Source organism: Tachypleus tridentatus, chromosome 5 (assembly GCF_004210375.1).
Source record: "Tachypleus tridentatus isolate NWPU-2018 chromosome 5, ASM421037v1, whole genome shotgun sequence".
Taxonomy (NCBI): domain Eukaryota; kingdom Metazoa; phylum Arthropoda; class Merostomata; order Xiphosura; family Limulidae; genus Tachypleus; species Tachypleus tridentatus.
This window is the reverse complement of record NC_134829.1, coordinates 16,659,623-16,681,215: the sequence shown is the minus strand read 5'-3', so window position 1 is coordinate 16,681,215 and position 21,593 is coordinate 16,659,623. Positions and strand designations below refer to the sequence as shown.

At 32.0% G+C, this 21,593-nt stretch overlaps 2 protein-coding genes across 2 annotated transcripts; both read left to right on the top strand.

Moving 5' to 3' along the window:
- Positions 1-3,900: 3,900 nt before the first annotated feature.
- Positions 3,901-7,568, top strand: LOC143250609 (sulfotransferase ssu-1-like). The gene is made up of 2 exons (XM_076501427.1): positions 3,901-4,076; positions 5,077-7,568. Exon 2 carries the CDS (start codon positions 5,092-5,094, stop codon positions 6,052-6,054), a length of 963 nt encoding a protein of 320 aa, XP_076357542.1. The 5' UTR covers positions 3,901-4,076; positions 5,077-5,091; the 3' UTR covers positions 6,055-7,568.
- Positions 7,569-16,390: 8,822 nt separating this feature from the next.
- Positions 16,391-20,343, top strand: LOC143250608 (sulfotransferase ssu-1-like). The gene is made up of 2 exons (XM_076501426.1): positions 16,391-16,540; positions 17,542-20,343. The coding sequence occupies exon 2, from the start codon at positions 17,557-17,559 to the stop codon at positions 18,517-18,519; it is 963 nt and encodes a 320-aa protein (XP_076357541.1). The 5' UTR covers positions 16,391-16,540; positions 17,542-17,556; the 3' UTR covers positions 18,520-20,343.
- The last annotated feature ends 1,250 nt before the right edge of the window (positions 20,344-21,593 follow it).

The window sequence follows — 21,593 nt, the reverse complement described above, 5'->3', positions numbered from 1 at the left end:
TTACAGTCTAACCTTGAATGACTGAAGTTTTCCTATGGCTTTAGTACGATAAAAAAGCACTTCATGAGAACAGAAGAAGAGGCTCTGACTAAGCATGGGATGTATGGATAGGCCTAGAAAAAATTGCAGTTTCATTCAATCTAGTACTCTACGATGCTTACAAAAAATAGATAAAGTTGAGTAATAGCGTTATTTAGCATTTTACGGGGCAAAGCGTCAAATAACCAGTAACAAAGCTGCAATCAAAATACAATAAAATGTAAAAACAAGAAATGAAAAGATGAAAAATTGAAAATCAGCTGAAATCTAAATCGAAGTAAAAGGTCAGAGGACTGTAAGAAAATTACAACCTCAATCAAACTTGTGTCACCATTGCCAATGACACTGTTCAACATTATGGTAAATCCTAAGAAAACACATACTAAAATGGTGCCAGTGCTGACGTTAGTAACAATGATACGAACTAAAATGTAGACAGAGCATACATTTCAATGACGTTTCGAATCTGGTCCTAGATGACTTTGGGGCTGCTGTTAGAAGAGTTACGTTGTGTACTTAATTCAGGATTTCTTCTGGCTTTGATGTCTAATCTACAAAGCATGGGAACAGGCCTGCTGGAAAGAAGTTCACTTAGAAAATGTGACACACCTGCAAAAGGTATCCCGGTTCTATTCATACCTACTGGTAGGCGGGAAACTACTATGGATGAGATTACTCTAGAAAACGTGTGAAGGTTTTGGGAATAGACTAAACAGATGTTTGAGTTATACAATCAGTTAATGCCTCCATGTAGTTGTTAATATATGAAAGACTAAAAAACAGCAGCATCTAACGCGGTAGAGTGGTAAAAAAGGGTTGTCAACTTGTTCCATTTTCCACCATGGTACTCGGGTGGTATTGACCAGAGTCAATCTCCCTCAGAACAACAACCTGTCAGAACAAATTGAAGACTTTAAAGAGTGATACCATGGAAAGCTTACTGGATGATATGTGCCAATTTCATGGTAAAGCTCACCCTGCAAATATTTCAAAAGGGAGTGAGGTCATCTTCATTCACAAGTTCGTGGAATGCCTACTCAGTGACAAAACCTCGATGTCACAGATATCATTCTCACACTCACTGAGACAGATTCTACAGTGTAACAATAAAATATAATAAATTAGGGCCATTTATACAAGAGAAAGAACCCCATTATACAGATATAGAGACTTTATTTTGAACAGACGCTTATACCCGGACATCCATGCTGTGACAGATTCAAACCCAACCGAGGAAATAAATAAAGAAAACCTTTGCGATCAGAGTTTAATCAAATATTTGATCACATTATAAGATTAAGACACAGATCTAACATTTCTTTTACTTTCTTGACAAATTAACTGTTAGAATCTTTTAAAACTAAAACTGTGTATATTGACTTTAACATTCAAAATAATGGTTACTCTGACGTTATAAATACATACAACTCTGTCATAAGAAACGTGTATTCTATAAGGTTTCATGAGCTTTAACTTTTACTTTTTTATTTTTGTTGAGGAGTCACACTTTATTTGATTAAATAATCTTCCACGATTTACTATTTAGATAGTTTACACAAATAATTTATTACCACGATCACTGTTTTCTGTTTGTTAAGATTATCGGTGAAATGTGAGGGTTTCAACTGCAGAGTTTAAGTTGTATTAGTATGTCATTATTAAATAACGATAGAAAATATATTTTTCACCGTTGAACGCTCTATGATTACCTCTATTAAACAACTATTTACTTTTCTCACAGTGTAAAAGCACTAAGAGTACCTGTATGAAAACACTGGAAACATATCTCTTTCAATGTTACAAACTTTAAGAACATCTAAATGAGAATGTTGAGCACCTCTAAGATAAACATATAGCGTTGGTGAAGTGATTTAGGAAGCTTACATATATTGCTCATTATTCTTAGTTTTATATTCACCTGAAGTAATATAAATAACTTCACTTAATATGCACATGACCATTATGAGAGGACGTACTTCATTTATTTTGTTTGCTGACCAATGTTGTGTTGATGAATAGGCGAAACTGCAGTCACAGCAAATCAAGGATTGCATTATGCTTTATACGTCTTAGATTATGTTTTTAGTTATAGCTTTGAAATACAACACTCTTGAAAACTTTAAGTTCACCTACCGACCTATAAAGAATTTAAAATTTGGGTGCATTTATATACATTCGTTGAACACTTTATTTACGGAATATTATTGAACGTCTTAAGAAAATCTGAAAAAAAACAACTAAAAAAGAACGAGTGGCGCTATAAACCTACCTATGTGACAATGTTTTATAATGGCAAAACCATTCATTTTATATTCGTATTGAATTTTAAAAAATGTTACCTTTTTATTAATTTGATATTAAGTTAAAGAAATTGAGAGTGGCTCCATTTTCAAAGGTTAAACTCTGTTACATAAGTGCCCTTAAAAAATGGATTTCTCTTTTTAGATTTTGTTATTTGTGTGATACAGTATAAATTAATTTTTGAAGTCAGTGTCACTGGTAGTTTAATAACAGTAATATATATTTTTATTAAGTATTGAACTGCACAATGAGTTATTGATGTTTTGTGCACAATCAGGATCAAACACTAAATTTTAGTACTAAAAACTTTCTAACTCAACATTAAACCACCAGGAGCAAAATAATACGAAACACAGCAAAATAACATTATAATCTAGTTTAATGAATATGAAGTTTAACAAGGTTACTTATGAAACTTTCTGTGCATTTTAAAACCAACAACGAAAGACAAAAAGTAATGATTTCTCCACAAACATACATTAATTTAATTTCGGTGAAATATTTTTATTCAACTCATCCTGAATTCTTCCCTGTAATAAATATTAATTTCAGTAACAACACTTCTCTCTTAAGTAAATATTATTTAATGTTGAAAGGAAATCAACTTTCAGTTTAACGTAAATTCATTATCGAAATGTTTAATTCACTCTCTGATAATGTAACGATATTTGATTTTTAAATAAAATGTCTCTTTGCAATATAAAAACAAATATGTATGCTGTTGCATATAATACCATTATACAAAGTTAGCTACACTCTTGACTACAACCCATATATTTTATTATGCATTGTAATGCACACAAAAACTTGCGTTTGAAGGTCTGATAAAAATAACACAATATATGAAGATAACTCACAATCTAAACATCATTCGATTGGTTTTAGTTAATATAGCTGAGTTAAATGATGATAGTGTTTTAAAAAACAATGCTTCTAAAACATTTCTCTCTTGAACAAGAGCTAACACGTGTCATTTTGTTCCTTATAATCTCACTCTTGAACAAGAGCTAATACGTGTCATTTTGTTCCTTATAATCTCATATATTTCCCATCTTTATAACTGGTTAATATTTTTCTTATTAATCTTAATCGTTTCTTGTTTGTCTAATCGCTAGTTTGTACGTTCCACAACTTGACAAATTGTGCCCTGAAATATCTCTCAACTCCTCAGTAGCTGAAAAGTATTTGCATTCAACAACGTTTCATAAATCAAAGAATCGCATGAATTTGGGTTCTATAAACTCAAATTTATCAAAACTTTACAAAATACAAACAAACTATTATTATTCATTCAAATGTCATTAAAGTTTTCTACTCAGTGAGGCTACTTCTTTGTCCTTCTTTTTCTCTCATTCCGTTTTATTCTTTTCTCACTACGTCACACTTCAATTCAGTTCATCACAATCTAACCAATCACTGTTATCTTTCCTATTTCTATGAGAGTTGTTGATTTTTGCTTTCGTATTTTTCGGTAGTGTCACAGAAATATTCTATATCGGACAATCACCCTTTGAGAAACTTCATCTAGATCACAACTCTACATTCTTAAAGTTTTCACAAACTATCGAATTTCACAAATTTTTGTTAGTGATTCAGTGAAATATAAAAAAATATTACGCTATCATGTATTTAAAGAACTTTAATTAAGAAGGACTTCATAGCTGGTATATCCTTTTTACTGATAACAACGACTCGTCTACATTGTTTACAGAAGACATCTCCTATCCCTTTTGAAGGTATGCACTTAGAAAATCTGTAATTTATCTGTGTACAAAAATTGACTTATATTTGTTTCAGTATTTTCAGGTCACAATTAATGTGTTGTTATGTACTATTTGTGGATTGTGTTAACAATACGATTGGTGTATTTAAGTCGATATATATACACACACGTGTTAGCTCGAGTTAGTAGTGGCGGTGATGGTTAGGGTTTGTTTTCTGATTTTTATGCATATAATTATAAATATATAAAATAATTTAAATCTTAGAAATTCTATAATAATATTTTTCAAGAATAACTTAAAATTCTAAAGATTACGTTAATTAATATATGTATGTACTTTATAGAATGCTAGTATATATGAACCAGAAATATATTTTAGTTACTACATTAACAAAAAATGTTTGTTTGGATTTAAATTTCGCACAAACCAGCTGAGGTGTATCTGATCTTGTCTTTGCTAGTTTTGAAATCGCAGTCTAGAGGAAAAGCATTTAATCAACGCTTACAATTTATGGGATATGACTCTCACTTCTATAACACACCCATAATAACAAACTGTTTTTCGTGATATTTTTCTTTTCTGTTATTGTAACGAGACACGAACCATGGAACCTTAAAAAGAAAACACTTAACCGTGCTTTGCCAGAGAAACTTGGGTAAACTTAATGAAATGAATGTGGACCAGAAAAGTGAGTAAATGCAAATCAAAACAGATTAAGTCCTGCAACACTGAAGGAAGTTACCCAATCATTATTTAAATGAATCGTCGTCTATAGTGCAGAAAATTAGTTTGAAACATTTTCTCTGAGCTTCTACGAACCATGTATGTACCTTCAAATGATATTTTGTTCACATTTCCACGACACTTGTTATTGATTTGTTTCAGGCTCTTTTTTTTTTTACGTGAGACATACCAAGTAAATGTATGTACTGGTGTACTATTGAAAAGATGTTACTAGAAAAGTGTTTTAACTGTTATTTTTCACTTACAAAAGTTTGTCGTTTATTTTTAGGCTCTGTAATAAAAAATGTCCCAGCAAAGGGAGAAACCAGTATATCAAGAAGTAGACGGATTCACCATTAACACAACATTTTTGCCAGATTGTGTACGAAGTGCTATCCATTATAAACCACGTGATGATGACATATTTGTCGTGACCTTTCCAAAATGCGGAACTACTTGGACCCAACATATTGTTCACAATATTTTAAACAAGGGAGAAACATTCAAAAATTTTAAAGATGTTCAAGAACGCAGTCCTTTCATAGAAATGATGGGGGCTAAGTTTGTAGAAAATATGCCTCGTCCTCAAGCGATTAAAACACATTTACCGTTTCATGTGTGCACCTATTCACCTAAAGCCAAATACATCTACGTAGCTAGAAATCCTAGAGACTGTTGTGTTTCCTTCTATCATCACACCAAAATGTTTCCAGAATATCAGTTTGAAGATGGAAGCTTCGACGACTTTTTCGAGGTATTCATCAATGGCGAAACCGAATGGGGGGATTACTTTGATCATCTTCTTTCCGCATATGAATACAGGAACGATCCCAACGTCTGCTTTTTAACATACGAAGAAATGAAGGATGACGCCAAAGCTGCTGTTCTGAAACTGGCCAAGTTTCTAGGCCCACAGTATGCAGAAATGTTGGAGTCCGATGATAAAATTATGATGAAGATTCTCGACCACACAAGCATGGAATTTATGAAACGCTTTAATAAAGACATGAAATTATTTTATTCCAATATGGATGAGACCAGTTTTATAGGAGCAGAAGTTCCAGAGGGCTTGAAATATGTTATGGAGGTTTTCAAAACAAGAGATTTAAAAATGCCTCATAAATTCGATTTTATCCGAAAAGGAGCAGTTGGAGACTGGAAAAATTATTTTTCTCCTGTCCAATCAAAGCGATTGATGGAGAAATTTTATACGAAAACGAAAGGGACAGATGTTTTTAGCCTTTGGGCTAAATTACTTCAGGATTAAATATGAATGGATATTTGGTATATGATAGAAACTAAAATGGAATAATACTCAATGTAATTACCTTTTCATTTTCCGTAGTACATGTTAAGCAACTATCTTAAGAGGTGTACAAAGAAAAAGGTGTATAAGAAAAAAACCTTGTTCATTTACGTAATTGTTAAATTGGTGATCATCTCAATTATTGTGTTTCAGATTGTTTTATCCCTGGTGTTTCAATACTACATTAGCGAGCTTATAATAAATGCTAAAATTTGAGGTTCAATCTCTTTTCTGGGCCAACCACAAATAACCCATTGTACAGTGTAGGGTTTAAAAATATAGTATTTTCTATTATATTGTCATTCGTAACAGAGTGGATAATAAAGAAAACTAAATAAATTGATTACTTTTGAAAATGAAGAGAAATAACTGTTTAGTACTATTGTTATTGACCCTTAAAAGTGAACAGTATTTTTACTGAATAAATCTGCTAAGATCCAGGATTCGATTAAAGATAGTGGACAAAGTGCAAGCAGTTTATATGTAGTATTGTTCTAAAATAAGCCAACTTTCGTTATTTTTATAATAGATATCCGGTTAAGGGCTTGATTTAATTATTCTGCTTTAAACATTGCTGAGGAATGATAAAGTGGAATTGACTTTAAAAATCAATACATAATGTAGTACACAAATAATGTCAAGAAAGTCCTGTATTTCTTTAAAAAGGATCCAAGAAATATTTTGTTAGTATATTTTCTTTAAAAACCCTCAATCTCCATTGGTGTTATATGGAAAGACGTGTTTCTTTTTGCTTTTTTATTAATATGATATTACATTTAAAAATCATATAAACGACCAAAAAATATCCAACATTTTTATAAAAGATCCCTAAAGGTTTGAACAATGCCATATTGGTATCATATATGATGCCTTTACTTTCCCATGTTAGTTGCTTTAAGATATGCAGAAGCACCACATAGGTATCTTTAAATATGGTCGTTAAATGTTTTTAAACTGTTCAACAGTGTAGTATAAATTTTAATTGAAATTTTCGTTTCGTTTCATTAAAAGTACGATTGAAAGTGTAACGAAGTAAAAGTAAAATAACAAAGAAAACGAAGTAAAGCCTCTAATAATGGTGGCACGAACCCAATATTTAGTAGTTCAGTTTGCCATTTAACCTCACTAATTTAGGTTATGATGAGTTGAAAAAGATAAATATTATGAGTGTTATATAAGTTCCATTAAAATTTTTCCAGATCAACAGTCTCATTTATGTGTCCTTAAAGTTTCCAGCTCTTAGAGTCTTCAACATTGTAATTGATATGTTTTCAGTCTTCAGTTAACAGTGTCACATAAATGTCTAAAGTAATCAGAACTCTGACATATGTGTCCTTAATCACTGCTGATCTATATGTGTCATTTGAATTGTTTAATTTTTGCCATATACGTGAACCTAATTTGATCAACTAGAACAAACATTTAAGAAAATGTATCACATTCGATCAACAAATTGAGGGTTTCACCTAAATTTCAATAAATACTTGTGTAGTTTTAAATTTTTAGTTGATTTTATATCAAAGTTATATGAATTGATGAATTAATATGAGCAGGAAGAACTTTAGTGACAGTTACTAAAAATTTATTATATTTAAAATAAATAGATTATTAAGACGTACTTCGCAAGCTATACAAATCCTTTTCACATTGATTACCTTATCGTTGTTTTAAACCAATACCATGAAAATTTATTATTCAGTACGTCAGCTGCCGTTTTTACGTATATATTTTTCTCTACAAGTGGGTTTTCTCGTCATCACTGATTATACTGTCTAGAACATTATATAGTTTTTTAAATTAAAAAATGAACTCGAACCAATAAAATTAAAATTTGTGATTAAAATCATGTAAACTCAAAATATTTTTCCACATTTTTTTTGATTTGTCCATTTAAGTTTACATCTAAATCTTTTTAAAATAGTTTTTCGCCACAAACACTACACTTAATCCTTTCCAATCCTTCACCAGTATTTGGTATTTAAACCTAATCAAATGGGACTATCTGCGCTCTGTCCACTACGGGTATCGAAACCCGATTTTTAGCAGAATAATGTTTTTGGGAATGAGTCGAAAGTTATGGACATTCAAAACATCCGTGAAAGCCTGATGTTCAGGAAAGGTCTTCTTCTAAACTTGACAACTCTCTCTTCCTTCGTTTATGACTCCGCATTTTGGTTATACTTCCTTTGAGTTGTGTAAAATGCTATTTTCTCAAGCATAAGCCTATTTTACACTTTAATAACACAAAAGTTTCAGAAAGTGAAATACATAGATCAACAGAAAATTGAAGATACTGCAGTGAGATATCCTAGTAACGACATAATTTTGTTTCTTCCAGTCTTCTCTATGGTGTATTTAGATAAATCCGAGAATAACTTTAAAGCAGTTCGATAAGTTTTATTAATAAAGTAAGATTGAAAACGGTATTTTTAATGAAATAATTCTGATTCCTATACCTTCCAAAAATGAAAGAAAGTTGAAACAAATGTAGAAAAACACAATAAAACAGTCTTTATTCAAATTCCTCAAAACACAAAACAATGTGCATTCAACTCTATAAGATGAGTGACAGTGCTTTTAATTACTAATTTTCTTTTAATTCTGTCAATAACTTATAAAGATGTTAATTAATTAGTTACTATTACAGTTTAAACTTTTTTGGGGGTATTGAAAGTATTACTATTCACAAAGCAAGGACTTAAATTTCACTTAACAAATTTCAATGGATTTTTTTTATTACACAGAGAAATTACAGATTTTCTCAGTTCATATCTTCAAAGAAGATAGGAAGTGTCCGCTACAAACAACGCAGACGACATGTACTTGCTACGAAGTATTTTTAAATTAAGATACGTGATAGCGTCAGATATTTTTGACATATGCCAGAGCACCGAGAAAGAAGAAAATGAGAATCAACAAGTCCCATGGAAGTAGGAGAGATTACAGTGATTGGTTAGATTGTGATGAACTAAATTGAAGTGTGACGTATGAGAAAAGAATAAAACGGAATGAGAGAAAAAGAAGGACAAAGAAGTAGCCTCACTGTGGAGAAAACTTTAATTACATTTGAATGAATAATTATAGTTTGTATGTATTTTGTAAAGTTTTGGTAAATTTGAGTTTATAGAACCCAAATTCATGCGATTCTTTGATTTATGAAACGTTGTTGAATGCAAACACTTTTCAGCTACTGAGGAGTTGACAGATGTTTCAGGGCACAGTTTGTTAAGTTGTGGGACATACGAACTAGTGATTAGACAAAAAGGAAACGAGAAAAATTAGTAAGTAAAATACTGAGCATCAATAAAGATGGGAAATATATGAGATTATAAAGAACAAAATGACAATATTAGATCTTGTTTAATGAAGAAATGAAGATGTTTTGGGAACACTATTATTTAAAGCCCTATTATCCTTTAACTCAGTTTTATTAAGTAAAACCAATCGAATGATGTTTAGATTGTGAGTTATCTTCATATACTGTATTATTTTTATTAAAATTTCAAACGCAAGTTTTCGTGTGGATTACGATGCATAATAAATTATATAGGTTGTATTCGACAGTGTAGCTTACTTTGTATTTAGGTATTGTATGCAACAGCATACTTGTTTGTTTTTATATTGCAAGGAACATTTTATTTAAAAATCAAATAGCATTACATAATAAGACAATGAATTTACGTTAAACTGAAAGTTTATTTCCCTTCAACATTCACCCCAGTGGCATAGAGCTTACACACTAAAAACCGGGTTTCGATACCCGCGGTGGGCAGAGCACAGCTAGCACATTCTGCAGCTTTGTGCTTAATTTAAAAAAACAAACAAACCTTTCAACATAAACAATATTTATACAAGAAAGAAGTGTTATTACTGAAATTAATGTATATTACAGGGAAGGATTGAAGATAAGGTGAAGAAAAATTTTCCACCTACAAGAAATTGATGTATATTTGTGCAGAAATCTCTACTTTTTGTCTTTCGTTTGTTTGTTTTTTTAATTTTGCGAAAAGCTACACGAGAGGTATCTGCGCTATCCGTCCCTAATTTTGCAGTGTAAGACTAGAAAAAAGATAGCTAGTCATTACCACTTACCGCTAACTCTTGGACTACTCTTGTACCAACGAATAGTGGGATTGATCGTATCATTAAAATGCCCCCACGTCTGTAAGGGAGAGCATGTTTCGTGTGATGGGGAAACACTAATTTTAATTTACCACGAATAGAAAAAGCGTGGTTTTCAATTATTTAACTTTGTCACATAGGTATGTTTATAGCGTCACGCGTGTTTTTTTATTAAAGATATTCTTAAGGCATCAAATAATATTATGTAAATAAAGTGTTCAACTGATGTATCAAGTCTTTCCATACGTAATGCCTGAAAATTTAATACAGAAAGTGCATCATCATTTCCGTCTTTGTAGAAGGCTTTAATACGGTGATTCTCAACCTGTATGCCGCGAGAAACTGGCAGGTGTACCGCGGTGTTTTTGAAACACATTCAACTTTCTTGGGATTTTACAAGCAAGTCGAACACATCAGTTAATAAAAGCTACTATAGAGACACTCTGAAACCTTCCAAAACATTCGATGGTTTTCATTGAACTCGAGCACTGAGAAGTTCATGTTAAATTTCATTCTCGACTGCAATGGTTCGACTGTTAGTTTAATTGTGGCGCAACAAGCGCTTCGTACGTCATAAATGATGCATCAAGCAATCAAACTGCTTTCTGAAACACGTTCTTATTCTGCAGTAAGCTACAGCTACTACGCTGTAGGTAGGAATTTTATATCAACTGCAGAACTTCGGGCTTATCGTGTATGAATTAGCTTTATCATTTATCCATGGAAAATATTTAAGTAAGTCTGGTGCTGCAAAGGAGAATGTGTTGAATCAAAAGCAAGGAATCAAACGAAAGTACAAAAACAAATACATCGAATTCGGTTTTATCGCTTTGGAATCAGAACATTCTCAATTACCATTTTGCCTACTCTGCAATGCAGCTTTATCGAACGAGGCACTTTTTCCTAGCAAACTGAAGAGACACTTGGAAAGAAAACATTCAGCTGTGAAAGATAAACCAAAAGAATACTTCGAGAATCTCGCGGCTCAACAACATGAAAAATCAAGGAAGCTTGTGAACTACATGAAGCTGCTTCTAAAAGGATTGATTACAATTTATAAGTTTGCTCATTTGTTGGCAAAACGCAAGAAAGCGCATACGGAGACCGAATCAGTCATTGCTCCAGCGTTAGTGATCATCGTTGAAACTATGCTTGGAATGGATACCCCCTAAAAGGTTAAGAAAGTTCCACTGTCCAATGACACAATTTCACGCAGAATTGTAGACTTGTCGTCGGATTTGAAGAATCAAGTTTGCGAACACTTCGAAGCGCCTGAAGATGAATTGTCTCTGATATGGTCTCTTCATGTTGATGAATCTACTGACGTCAGTGGAAAAGCTGATGTTCTGCCTTTTGTTCGATTCATAAAAGATGGAAAAATCGTAAACGAATAGTTATTTTGCAAAGATTTAAAAAGTACAGCGAAAGGCCAAGACATTTTCGAGTTGGTGAATGCAAATATTTTGCTCTTCAAATTACATTGGAATAACTGTGTCAGCGTTTGCACTGATGGCTGTCCTTCAATGCAAGGAGAAAAAAAGGGATTCGTCACTCTGGTGCGCCAACAAAATCCAAACATTAGGATTGTTCACTGCATGATTCACATGGAGGCACTCGCCTTCAAATCTTTGCCGAAAGATTTGCAGTCTGTTATGAATCAAGTTATTCAAGTGGTGCATTTCAACAAGTCTCGGCCACTTCAATCTCGACTTTTCTCTCTTCTCTGTAAGGCTACGGATTAAGACTACAAAAAGCTACTGTATCACACTGAAGTTCGATGGCTTTCTGAAGGAAAGGTGTTGAAGCGTCTTGTCCAACTACAAACTGAAGTAATTTCTTTCTTGGGGGTTGAGGAAGTAGGTTTTGAATTTTCTTTTCACGATGAGATCTGGTGGCTGAAGGTGCAATTTCTCTCCGACTAGTTTGATAAATTAAATTATTTGAACTTAAGTCTCCAAGGACCATCTGAAAACATTATTACTGCAACGTCGAAACTGAAGGTCTTTGATGAAAAGGTGACGCTGTGGAAGAATATGATCTCGAAAGGAGTCCTCGATTGTTTTTCTTCTGTTAACGAATATCCGTCAAAGAAGAAAATTGTCCCTCAAATTTTGAACACATTAAGCGACCTACAGTCCGCAATAAAATATTACTTCCCGTCACTTGCTGTCGACGAATATAACTGAGTGACCTATCCATTCGGAATCAACGAGACAACAAATCTTACAACTAAGGAGGAAGAACAGATTATTGATTTACGAAACGACAAATTTTATCAGTCATTGTTTCCGGAAAAGAGCTTGGATGAGTTTTGGATCTCCATTAAAAATTCACATCCTGAAATCAGTCAAAAAGCAGTTGAAGTTCTGCTTTCATTTGCATCTTCGTGGTTTTACGAAATTGGATTGTCAGCATTGACTGAAATTAAAGCCAGAAAGAGAAAGAGGCTTCTTAGAGTAGATGATGAAATGCGAGCTTGTTTGTCTACGTTAGAGCCTCGCTTCAATTTGATTTGCTCTCGAAAGCAGGCGCAAGTGTCACATTGAAAACATATGTAAAAATAAAAAGTTTTGATTTTCTGCTATACCACAAAATCGTTAAAAAGCCTTAGAACGACACTCACGGCCAAAGCAAGCGATAGTATTGTCAATGTGCAGATAACATTAAAGTATTGTCAATGTGCAGATGACACCCAAAAAATAATAGTAGGTTTGATCTAGAAAAGCTTATTATTAAATTGCTCACTCCAAGTCGACTACCAACTGATGCAAAGCATACACTTCATTGACGTTTCGATTCTGGTCCTAGATGACTTTGGGGCTGCTGTTAGAAGAGTTATGTTGTGTACTTAATCCAGGATTTCTTCTGGCTTTGATGTCTAATCTACAAAGCATGGGAACAGGCCTGCTGGAAAGAAGTTCACTTAGAAAATGTGACACACCTGCAAAAGGTATCCCGGTTCTATTCATACCTACTGGTAGGCGGGAAACTACTATGGATGAGATTACTCTAGAAAACGTGTGAAGGTTTTGGGAATAGACTGAACAGATGTTTGAGTTATACAATCAGTTAATGCCTCCATGTAGTTGTTAATATATAAAAGACTAAAAAACAGCAGGATCTAACGCGGTAGAGTGGTAAAGAAGGGTTGTCAACTTGTTCCATTTTCCACCATGGTACTCGGGTGGTATTGACCAGGGTCAATCTCCCTCAGAACAACAACCTGTCAGAACAAATTGAAGACTTCAAAGAGTCATGCCATGGAAAGCTTACTGGATGATATGTGCCACTTTCATGGTAAAGCTCACCCTGCAAATATTTCAAAAGGGAATGAGGTCATCCTCATTCACAAGTTCGTGGAATGCCTACTCAGTGACAAAACCTCGATGTCACAGATATCATTCTCACACTCAGTGAGACAGATTCTACAGTGTAACAATAAAATATAATAAATTAGGGCCATTTATACAAGAGAAAGAACCCCATTATACAGATATAGAGACTTTATTTTGAACAGACGCTTTTACCCGGACATCCATGCTGTGACAGATTCAAACCCAACCGAGGAAATAAATAAAGAAAACCTTTGCGATCAGAGTTTAATCAAATATTTGATCACATTATAAGATTAAGACACAGATCTAACATTTCTTTTACTTTCTTGACAAATTAACTGTTAGAATCTTTTAAAACTAAAACTGTGTATATTGACTTTAACATTCAAAATAATGGTTACTCTGACGTTATAAATACATACAACTCTGTCATAAGAAACGTGTATTCTATAAGGTTTCATGAGCTTTAACTTTTGCTTTTTTATTTTTGTTGAGGAGTCACACTTTATTTGATTAAATAATCTTCCACGATTTACTATTTAGATAGTTTACACAAATAATTTATTACCACGATCACTGTTTTCTGTTTGTTAAGATTATCGGTGAAATGTGAGGGTTTCAACTGCAGAGTTTAAGTTGTATTAGTATGTCATTATTAAATAACGATAGAAAATATATTTTTCATCGTTGAACGCTCTATGATTACCTCTATTAAACAACTATTTACTTTTCTCACAGTGTAAAAGCACTAAGAGTACCTGTATGAAAACACTGGAAACATATCTCTTTCAATGTTACAAACTTTAAGATCATCTAAATGAGAATGTTGAGCACCTCTAAGATAAACATATAGCGTTGGTGAAGTGATTTAGGAAGCTTACATATATTGCTCATTATTCTTAGTTTTATATTCACCTGAAGTAATATAAATAACTTCACTTAATATGCACATGACCATTATGAGAGGACGTACTTCATTTATTTTGTTTGCTGACCAATGTTGCGTTGATGAATAGGCGAAACTGCAGTCACAGCAAATCAAGGATTGCATTATGCTTTATACGTCTTAGATTATGTTTTTAGTTAGAGCTTTGAAATACAACACTCTTGAAAACTTTAAGTTCACTTACCGACCTATAAAGAATTTAAAATTTGGGTGCATTTATATACATTCGTTGAACACTTTATTTACGGAATATTATTGAACGTCTTAAGAAAATCTGAAAAAAAAACAACTAAAAAAGAACGAGTGGCGCTATAAACCTACCTATGTGACAATGTTTTATAATGGCAAAACCATTCATTTTATATTCGTATTGAATTTTAAAAAAATGTTACCTTTTTATTAATTTGATATTAAGTTAAAGAAATTGAGAGTGGCTCCATTTTCAAAGGTTAAACTCTGTTACATAAGTGCCCTTAAAAAATGGATTTCTCTTTTTAGATATTGTTATTTGTGTGATACAGTATAAATTAATTTTTGAAGTCAGTGTCACTGGTAGTTTAATAACAGTAATATATATTTTTATTAAGTATTGAACTGCACAATGAGTTATTGATGTTTTGTTCACAATCAGGATCAAACACTAAATTTTAGTACTAAAAACTTTCTAACTCAACATTAAACCACCAGGAGCAAAATAATACGAAACACAGCAAAATAACATTATAATCTAGTTTAATGAATATGACGTTTAACAAGGTTACTTATGAAACTTTCTGTGCATTTTAAAACCAGCAACGAAAGACAAAAAGTAATGATTTCTCCACAAACATACATTAATTTAATTTCGGTGAAATATTTTTATTCAACTCATCCTGAATTCTTCCCTGTAATAAATATTAATTTCAGTAACAACACTTCTTTCTTAAGTAAATATTATTTAATGTTGAAAGGAAATCAACTTTCAGTTTAACGTAAATTCATTATCGAAATGTTTAATTCACTCTCTGATAATGTAACGATATTTGATTTTTAAATAAAATGTCTCTTTGCAATATAAAAAACAAATATGTATGCTGTTGCATATAATACCATTATACAAAGTTAGCTACACTCTTGACTACAACCCATATATTTTATTATGCATTGTAATGCACACAAAAACTTGCGTTTGAAGGTCTGATAAAAATAACACAATATATGAAGATAACTCACAATCTAAACATCATTCGATTGGTTTTAGTTAATATAGCTGAGTTAAATGATGATAGTGTTTTAAAAAACAATGCTTCCAAAATATTTCTCTCTTGAACAAGAGCCAACACGTGTCATTTTGTTTCTTATAATCTCATATATTTCCCATCTTTATAACTGGTTAATATTTTTCTATTAATCTTAATCGTTTCTTGTTTGTCTAATCGCTAGTTTGTACGTTCCACAACTTGACAAATTGTGCCCTGAAATATCTCTCAACTCCTGAGTAGCTGAAAAGTATTTGCATTCAACAACGTTTCATAAATCAAAGAATCGCATGAATTTGGGTTCTATAAACTCAAATTTATCAAAACTTTACAAAATACAAACAAACTATTATTATTCATTCAAATGTCATTAAAGTTTTCTACTCAGTGAGGCTACTTCTTTGTCCTTCTTTTTCTCTCATTCCGTTTTATTCTTTTCTCACTACGTCACACTTCAATTCAGTTCATCACAATCTAACCAATCACTGTTATCTTTCCTATTTCTATGAGAGTTGTTGATTTTTGCTTTCGTATTTTTCGGTAGTGTCACATAAATATTCTATATCGGACAATCACCCTTTGAGAAACTTCATCTAGGTCACAACTCTACATTCTTAAAGTTTTCACAAACTATCGAATTTCACAAATTTTTTGTTAGTGATTCAGTGAAATATAAAAAAATATTACGCTATCATGTATTTAAAGAACTTTAATTAAGGAGGACTTCATAGCTAGTATATCCTTTTTACTGATAACAACGACTCGTCTACATTGTTTACAGAAGACATCTCCTATCCCTTTTGAAGGTATGCACTTACAAATACTGTAATTTATCTGTGTACAAAAATTGACTTATATTTGTTTCAGTATTTTCAGGTCACAATTAATGTGTTGTTATGTACTATTTGTGGATTGTGTTAACAATACGATTGGTGTATTTAAGTCGATATATATACACACACGTGTTAGCTCGAGTTGGTAGTGGCGGTGATGGTTAGGGTTTGTTTTCTGATTTTTATGCATATAATTATAAATATATAAAATAATTTAAATCTTAGAAATTCTATAATAATATTTTTCAAGAATAACTTAAAATTCTAAAGATTACGTTAATTAATATATGTATGTACTTTATAAAATGCTAGTATATATGAACCAGAAATATATTTTAGTTACTACATTAACAAAAAATGTTTGTTTGGATTTAAATTTCGCACAAACAAGCTGAGGTGTATCTGATCCTGTCTTTGCTAGTTTTGAAATCGCAGTCTAGAGGAAAAGCATTTAATCAACGCTTACAATTTATGGGATATGACCCTCACTTCTATAACACACCCATAATGACAAACTGTTTTCGGTGATATTTTTCTTTTCTGTTATTGTAACGAGACACGAACCATGGAACCTTAAAAAGAAAACACTTAACCGTGCTTTGCCAGAGAAACTTGGGTAAACTTAATGAAATGAATGTGGACCAGAAAAGTGAGTAAATCCAAATCAAAACAGATTAAGTCCTGCAACACTGAAGGAAGTTACCCAATCATTATTTAAATGAATCGTCGTCTATAGTGCAGAAAATTAGTTTGAAACATTTTCTCTGAGCTTCTACGAACCATGCATGTACCTTCAAATGATATTTTGTTCACATTTCCACGACACTTGTTATTGATTTGTTTCAGGCTCTTTTTTTTTTTTACGTGAGACATACCAAGTAAATGTATGTACTGGTGTACTATTGAAAAGATGTTACTAGAAAAGTGTTTTAACTGTTATTTTTCACTTACAAAAGTTTGTCGTTTATTTTTAGGCTCTGTAATAAAAAATGTCCCAGCAAAGGGAGAAACCAGTATATCAAGAAGTAGACGGATTCACCATTAACACAACATTTTTGCCAGATTGTGTACGAAGTGCTATCCATTATAAACCACGTGATGATGACATATTTGTCGTGACCTTTCCAAAATGCGGAACTACTTGGACCCAACATATTGTTCACAATATTTTAAACAAGGGAGAAACATTCAAAAATTTTAAAGATGTTCAAGAACGCAGTCCTTTCATAGAAATGATGGGGGCTAAGTTTGTAGAAAATATGCCTCGTCCTCAGGCGATTAAAACACATTTACCGTTTCATGTGTGCACCTATTCACCTAAAGCCAAATACATCTACGTAGCTAGAAATCCTAGAGACTGTTGTGTTTCCTTCTATCATCACACCAAAATATTTCCAGAATATCAGTTTGAAGATGGAAGCTTCGACGACTTTTTCGAGGTATTCATCAATGGCGAAACCGAATGGGGGGATTACTTTGATCATCTTCTTTCCGCATATGAACACAGGAACGATCCCAACGTCTGCTTTCTAACATACGAAGAAATGAAGGATGACGCCAAAGCTGCTGTTCTGAAACTGGCCAAGTTTCTAGGCCCACAGTATGCAGAAATGTTGGAGTCCGATGATAAAATTATGATGAAGATTCTCGACCACACAAGCATGGAATTTATGAAACGCTTTAATAAAGACATGAAATTATTTTATTCCAATATGGATGAGACCAGTTTTATAGGAGCAGAAGTTCCAGAGGGCTTGAAATATGTTATGGAGGTTTTCAAAACAAGAGATTTAAAAATGCCTCATAAATTCGATTTTATCCGAAAAGGAGCAGTTGGAGACTGGAAAAATTATTTTTCTCCTGTCCAATCAAAGCGATTGATGGAGAAATTTTATACGAAAACGAAAGGGACAGATGTTTTTAGCCTTTGGGCTAAATTACTTCAGGATTAAATATGAATGGATATTTGGTATATGATAGAAACTAAAATGGAATAATACTCAATGTAATTACCTTTTCATTTTCCGTAGTACATGTTAAGCAACTATCTTAAGAGGTGTACAAAGAAAAAGGTGTATAAGAAAAAACCTTGTTCATTTACGTAATTGTTAAATTGGTGATCATCTCAATTATTGTGTTTCAGATTGTTTTATCCCTGGTGTTTCAATACTACATTAGCGAGCTTATAATAAATGCTAAAATTTGAGGTTCAATCTTTTTCTGGTCCAACTACAAATAACCCATTGTACAGTGTAGGGCTTAAAAATATAGTATTTTCTATTATATTGTCATTCGTAACAGAGAGGATAATATAGAAAACTAAATAAATTTATTACTTTTGAAAATGAAGAGAAATAACTGTTTATTACTATTGTTATTGACCCTTAAAAGTGAACAGTATTTTTACTGAATAAATCTGCTAAGATCCAGGATTCGATTAAAGATAGTGGACAAAGTGCAAGCAGTTTATGTGTAGTATTGTTATAAAATAAGCCAACTTTCGTTATTTTTATAATAGATATCCGGTTAAGGGCTTGATTTAATTATTCTGCTTTAAACATTGCTGAGGAATGATAAAGTGGAATTGACTTTAAAAATAAATACATAATGTAGTACACAAATAATGTCAAAAAATTCCTGTATTTCTTTAAAAAGGATCCAAGAAATATTTTGTTAGTATATTTTCTTTAAAAACCCTCAATCTCCATTGGTGTTATATGGAAAGACGTGTTTCTTTTTGCTTTTTTATTAATATGATATTACATTTAAAAATCATATAAACGACCAAAAAATATCCAACATTTTTATAAAAGATCCCTAAAGGTTTGAACAATGCCATATTGGTATCATATATGATGCCTTTACTTTCCCATGTTAGTTGCTTTAAGATATGCAGAAGCACCACATAGGTATCTTTAAATATGGTCGTTAAATGTTCTTAAACTGTTCAACAGTGTAGTATAAATTTTAATGGAAATTTTCGTTTCGTTTCATTAAAAGTACGATTGAAAGTGTAACGAAGTAAAAGTAAAATAACAAAGAAAACGAAGTAAAGCCTCTAATAATGGTGGCACGAACCCAATATTTAGTAGTTCAGTTTGCCATTTAACCTCACTAATTTAGGTTATGATGAGTTGAAAAAGATAAATATTATGAGTGTTATATAAGTTCCATTAAAATTTTTCCAGATCAACAGTCTCATTTATGTGTCCTTAAAGTTTCCAGCTCTTAGAGTCTTCAACATTGTAATTGATATGTTTTCAGTCTTCAGTTAACAGTGTCACATAAATGTCTAAAGTAATCAGAACTCTGACATATGTGTCCTTAATCACTGCTGATCTATATATGTCATTTGAATTGTTTAATTTTTGCCATATACGTGAACCTAATTTGATCAACTAGAACAAATATTTAAGAAAATGTATCACATTCGATCAACAAATTGAGGGTTTCACCTAAATTTCAATAAATACTTGTGTAGTTTTAAATTTTTAGTTGATTTTGTATCAAAGTTATATGAATTGATGAATTAATATGAGCAGGAAGAACTTTAGTGACAGTTACTAAAAATTTATTATATTTAAACTAAATAGATTATTAAGACGTATTTCGCAAGCTATACAAATCCTTTTCACATTGATTACCTTATCGTTGTTTTAAACCAATACCATGATAATTTATTATTCAGAACGTCAGCAGCCGTTTTTACGTATATATTTTTCTCTACAAGTGGGTTTTCTCGTCATCACTGATTATACTGTCTAGAATATTATATAGTTTTTTAAATTAAAAAATGAACTCGAACCAATAAAATTAAAATTTGTGATTAAAATCATGTAAACTGAAAATATTTTTCCACATTTTTTTTGATTTGTCCATTTAAGTTTACATCTAAATCTTTTTAAAATAGTTTTTCGCCACAAACACTACACTTAATCCTTTCCAATCCTTCACCAGTATTTGGTATTTAAACCTAATCAAATGGGACTATCTGCGCTCTGTCCACTACGGGTATCGAAACCCGATTTTTAGCAGAATAATGTTTTTGGGAATGAGTCGAAAGTTATGGACATTCAAAACATCCGTGAAAGCCTGATGTTCAGGAAAGGTCTTCTTCTAAACTTGACAACTCTCTCTCCCTTCGGTTATGACTCCGCATTTTGGTTATACTTCCTTTGAGTTGTGTAAAATGCTATTTTCTCAAGCATGAAGCCTATTTTACACTTTAATAACACAAAAGTTTCAGAAAGTGAAATACATAGATCAACAGAAAATTGAAGATACTGCAGTGAGATATCCTAGTAACGACATAATTTTGTTTCTTCCATTCTTCTCTATGGTGTATTTAGATGAATCCGAGAATAACTTTAAAGCAGTTCGATAAGTTTTATTAATAAAGTAAGATTCAAAAGGGTATTTTTAATGAAATAATTCTAATTCCTCTACCTTCCAAAAATGAAAGAAAGTTGACACAAATGTAGAAAAGCAAAATAAAACAGTCTTTATTCAAATTCCTCAAAACACAAAACAATGTGCATTCAACTCTATAAGATGAGTGACAGTGCTTTTAATTACTAATTTTCTTTTAATTCTGTCAATAACTTATAAAGATGTTAATTAATTAGTTACTATTACAGTTTAAACTTTTTTGGGGTATTGAAAGTATTACTATTCTCAAAGCAAGGACTTAGATTTCACTTAACAAATTTCAATGGATTTTTTTTATTACACAGAGAAATTACAGATTTTCTCAGTTCATATCTTCAAAGAAGATAGGAAGTGTCCGCTACAAACAACGCAGACGACATGTACTTGCTACGAAGTATTTTTAAATTAAGATACGTGATAGCGTCAGATATTTTTGACATATGCCAGAGCACCGAAAAAGAAGAAAATGAGAATCAACAAGTCCCATGGAAGTAGGAGAGATTACAGTGATTGGTTAGATTGTGATGAACTAAATTGAAGTGTGACGTAGTGAGAAAAGAATAAAACGGAATGAGAGAAAAAGAAGGACAAAGAAGTA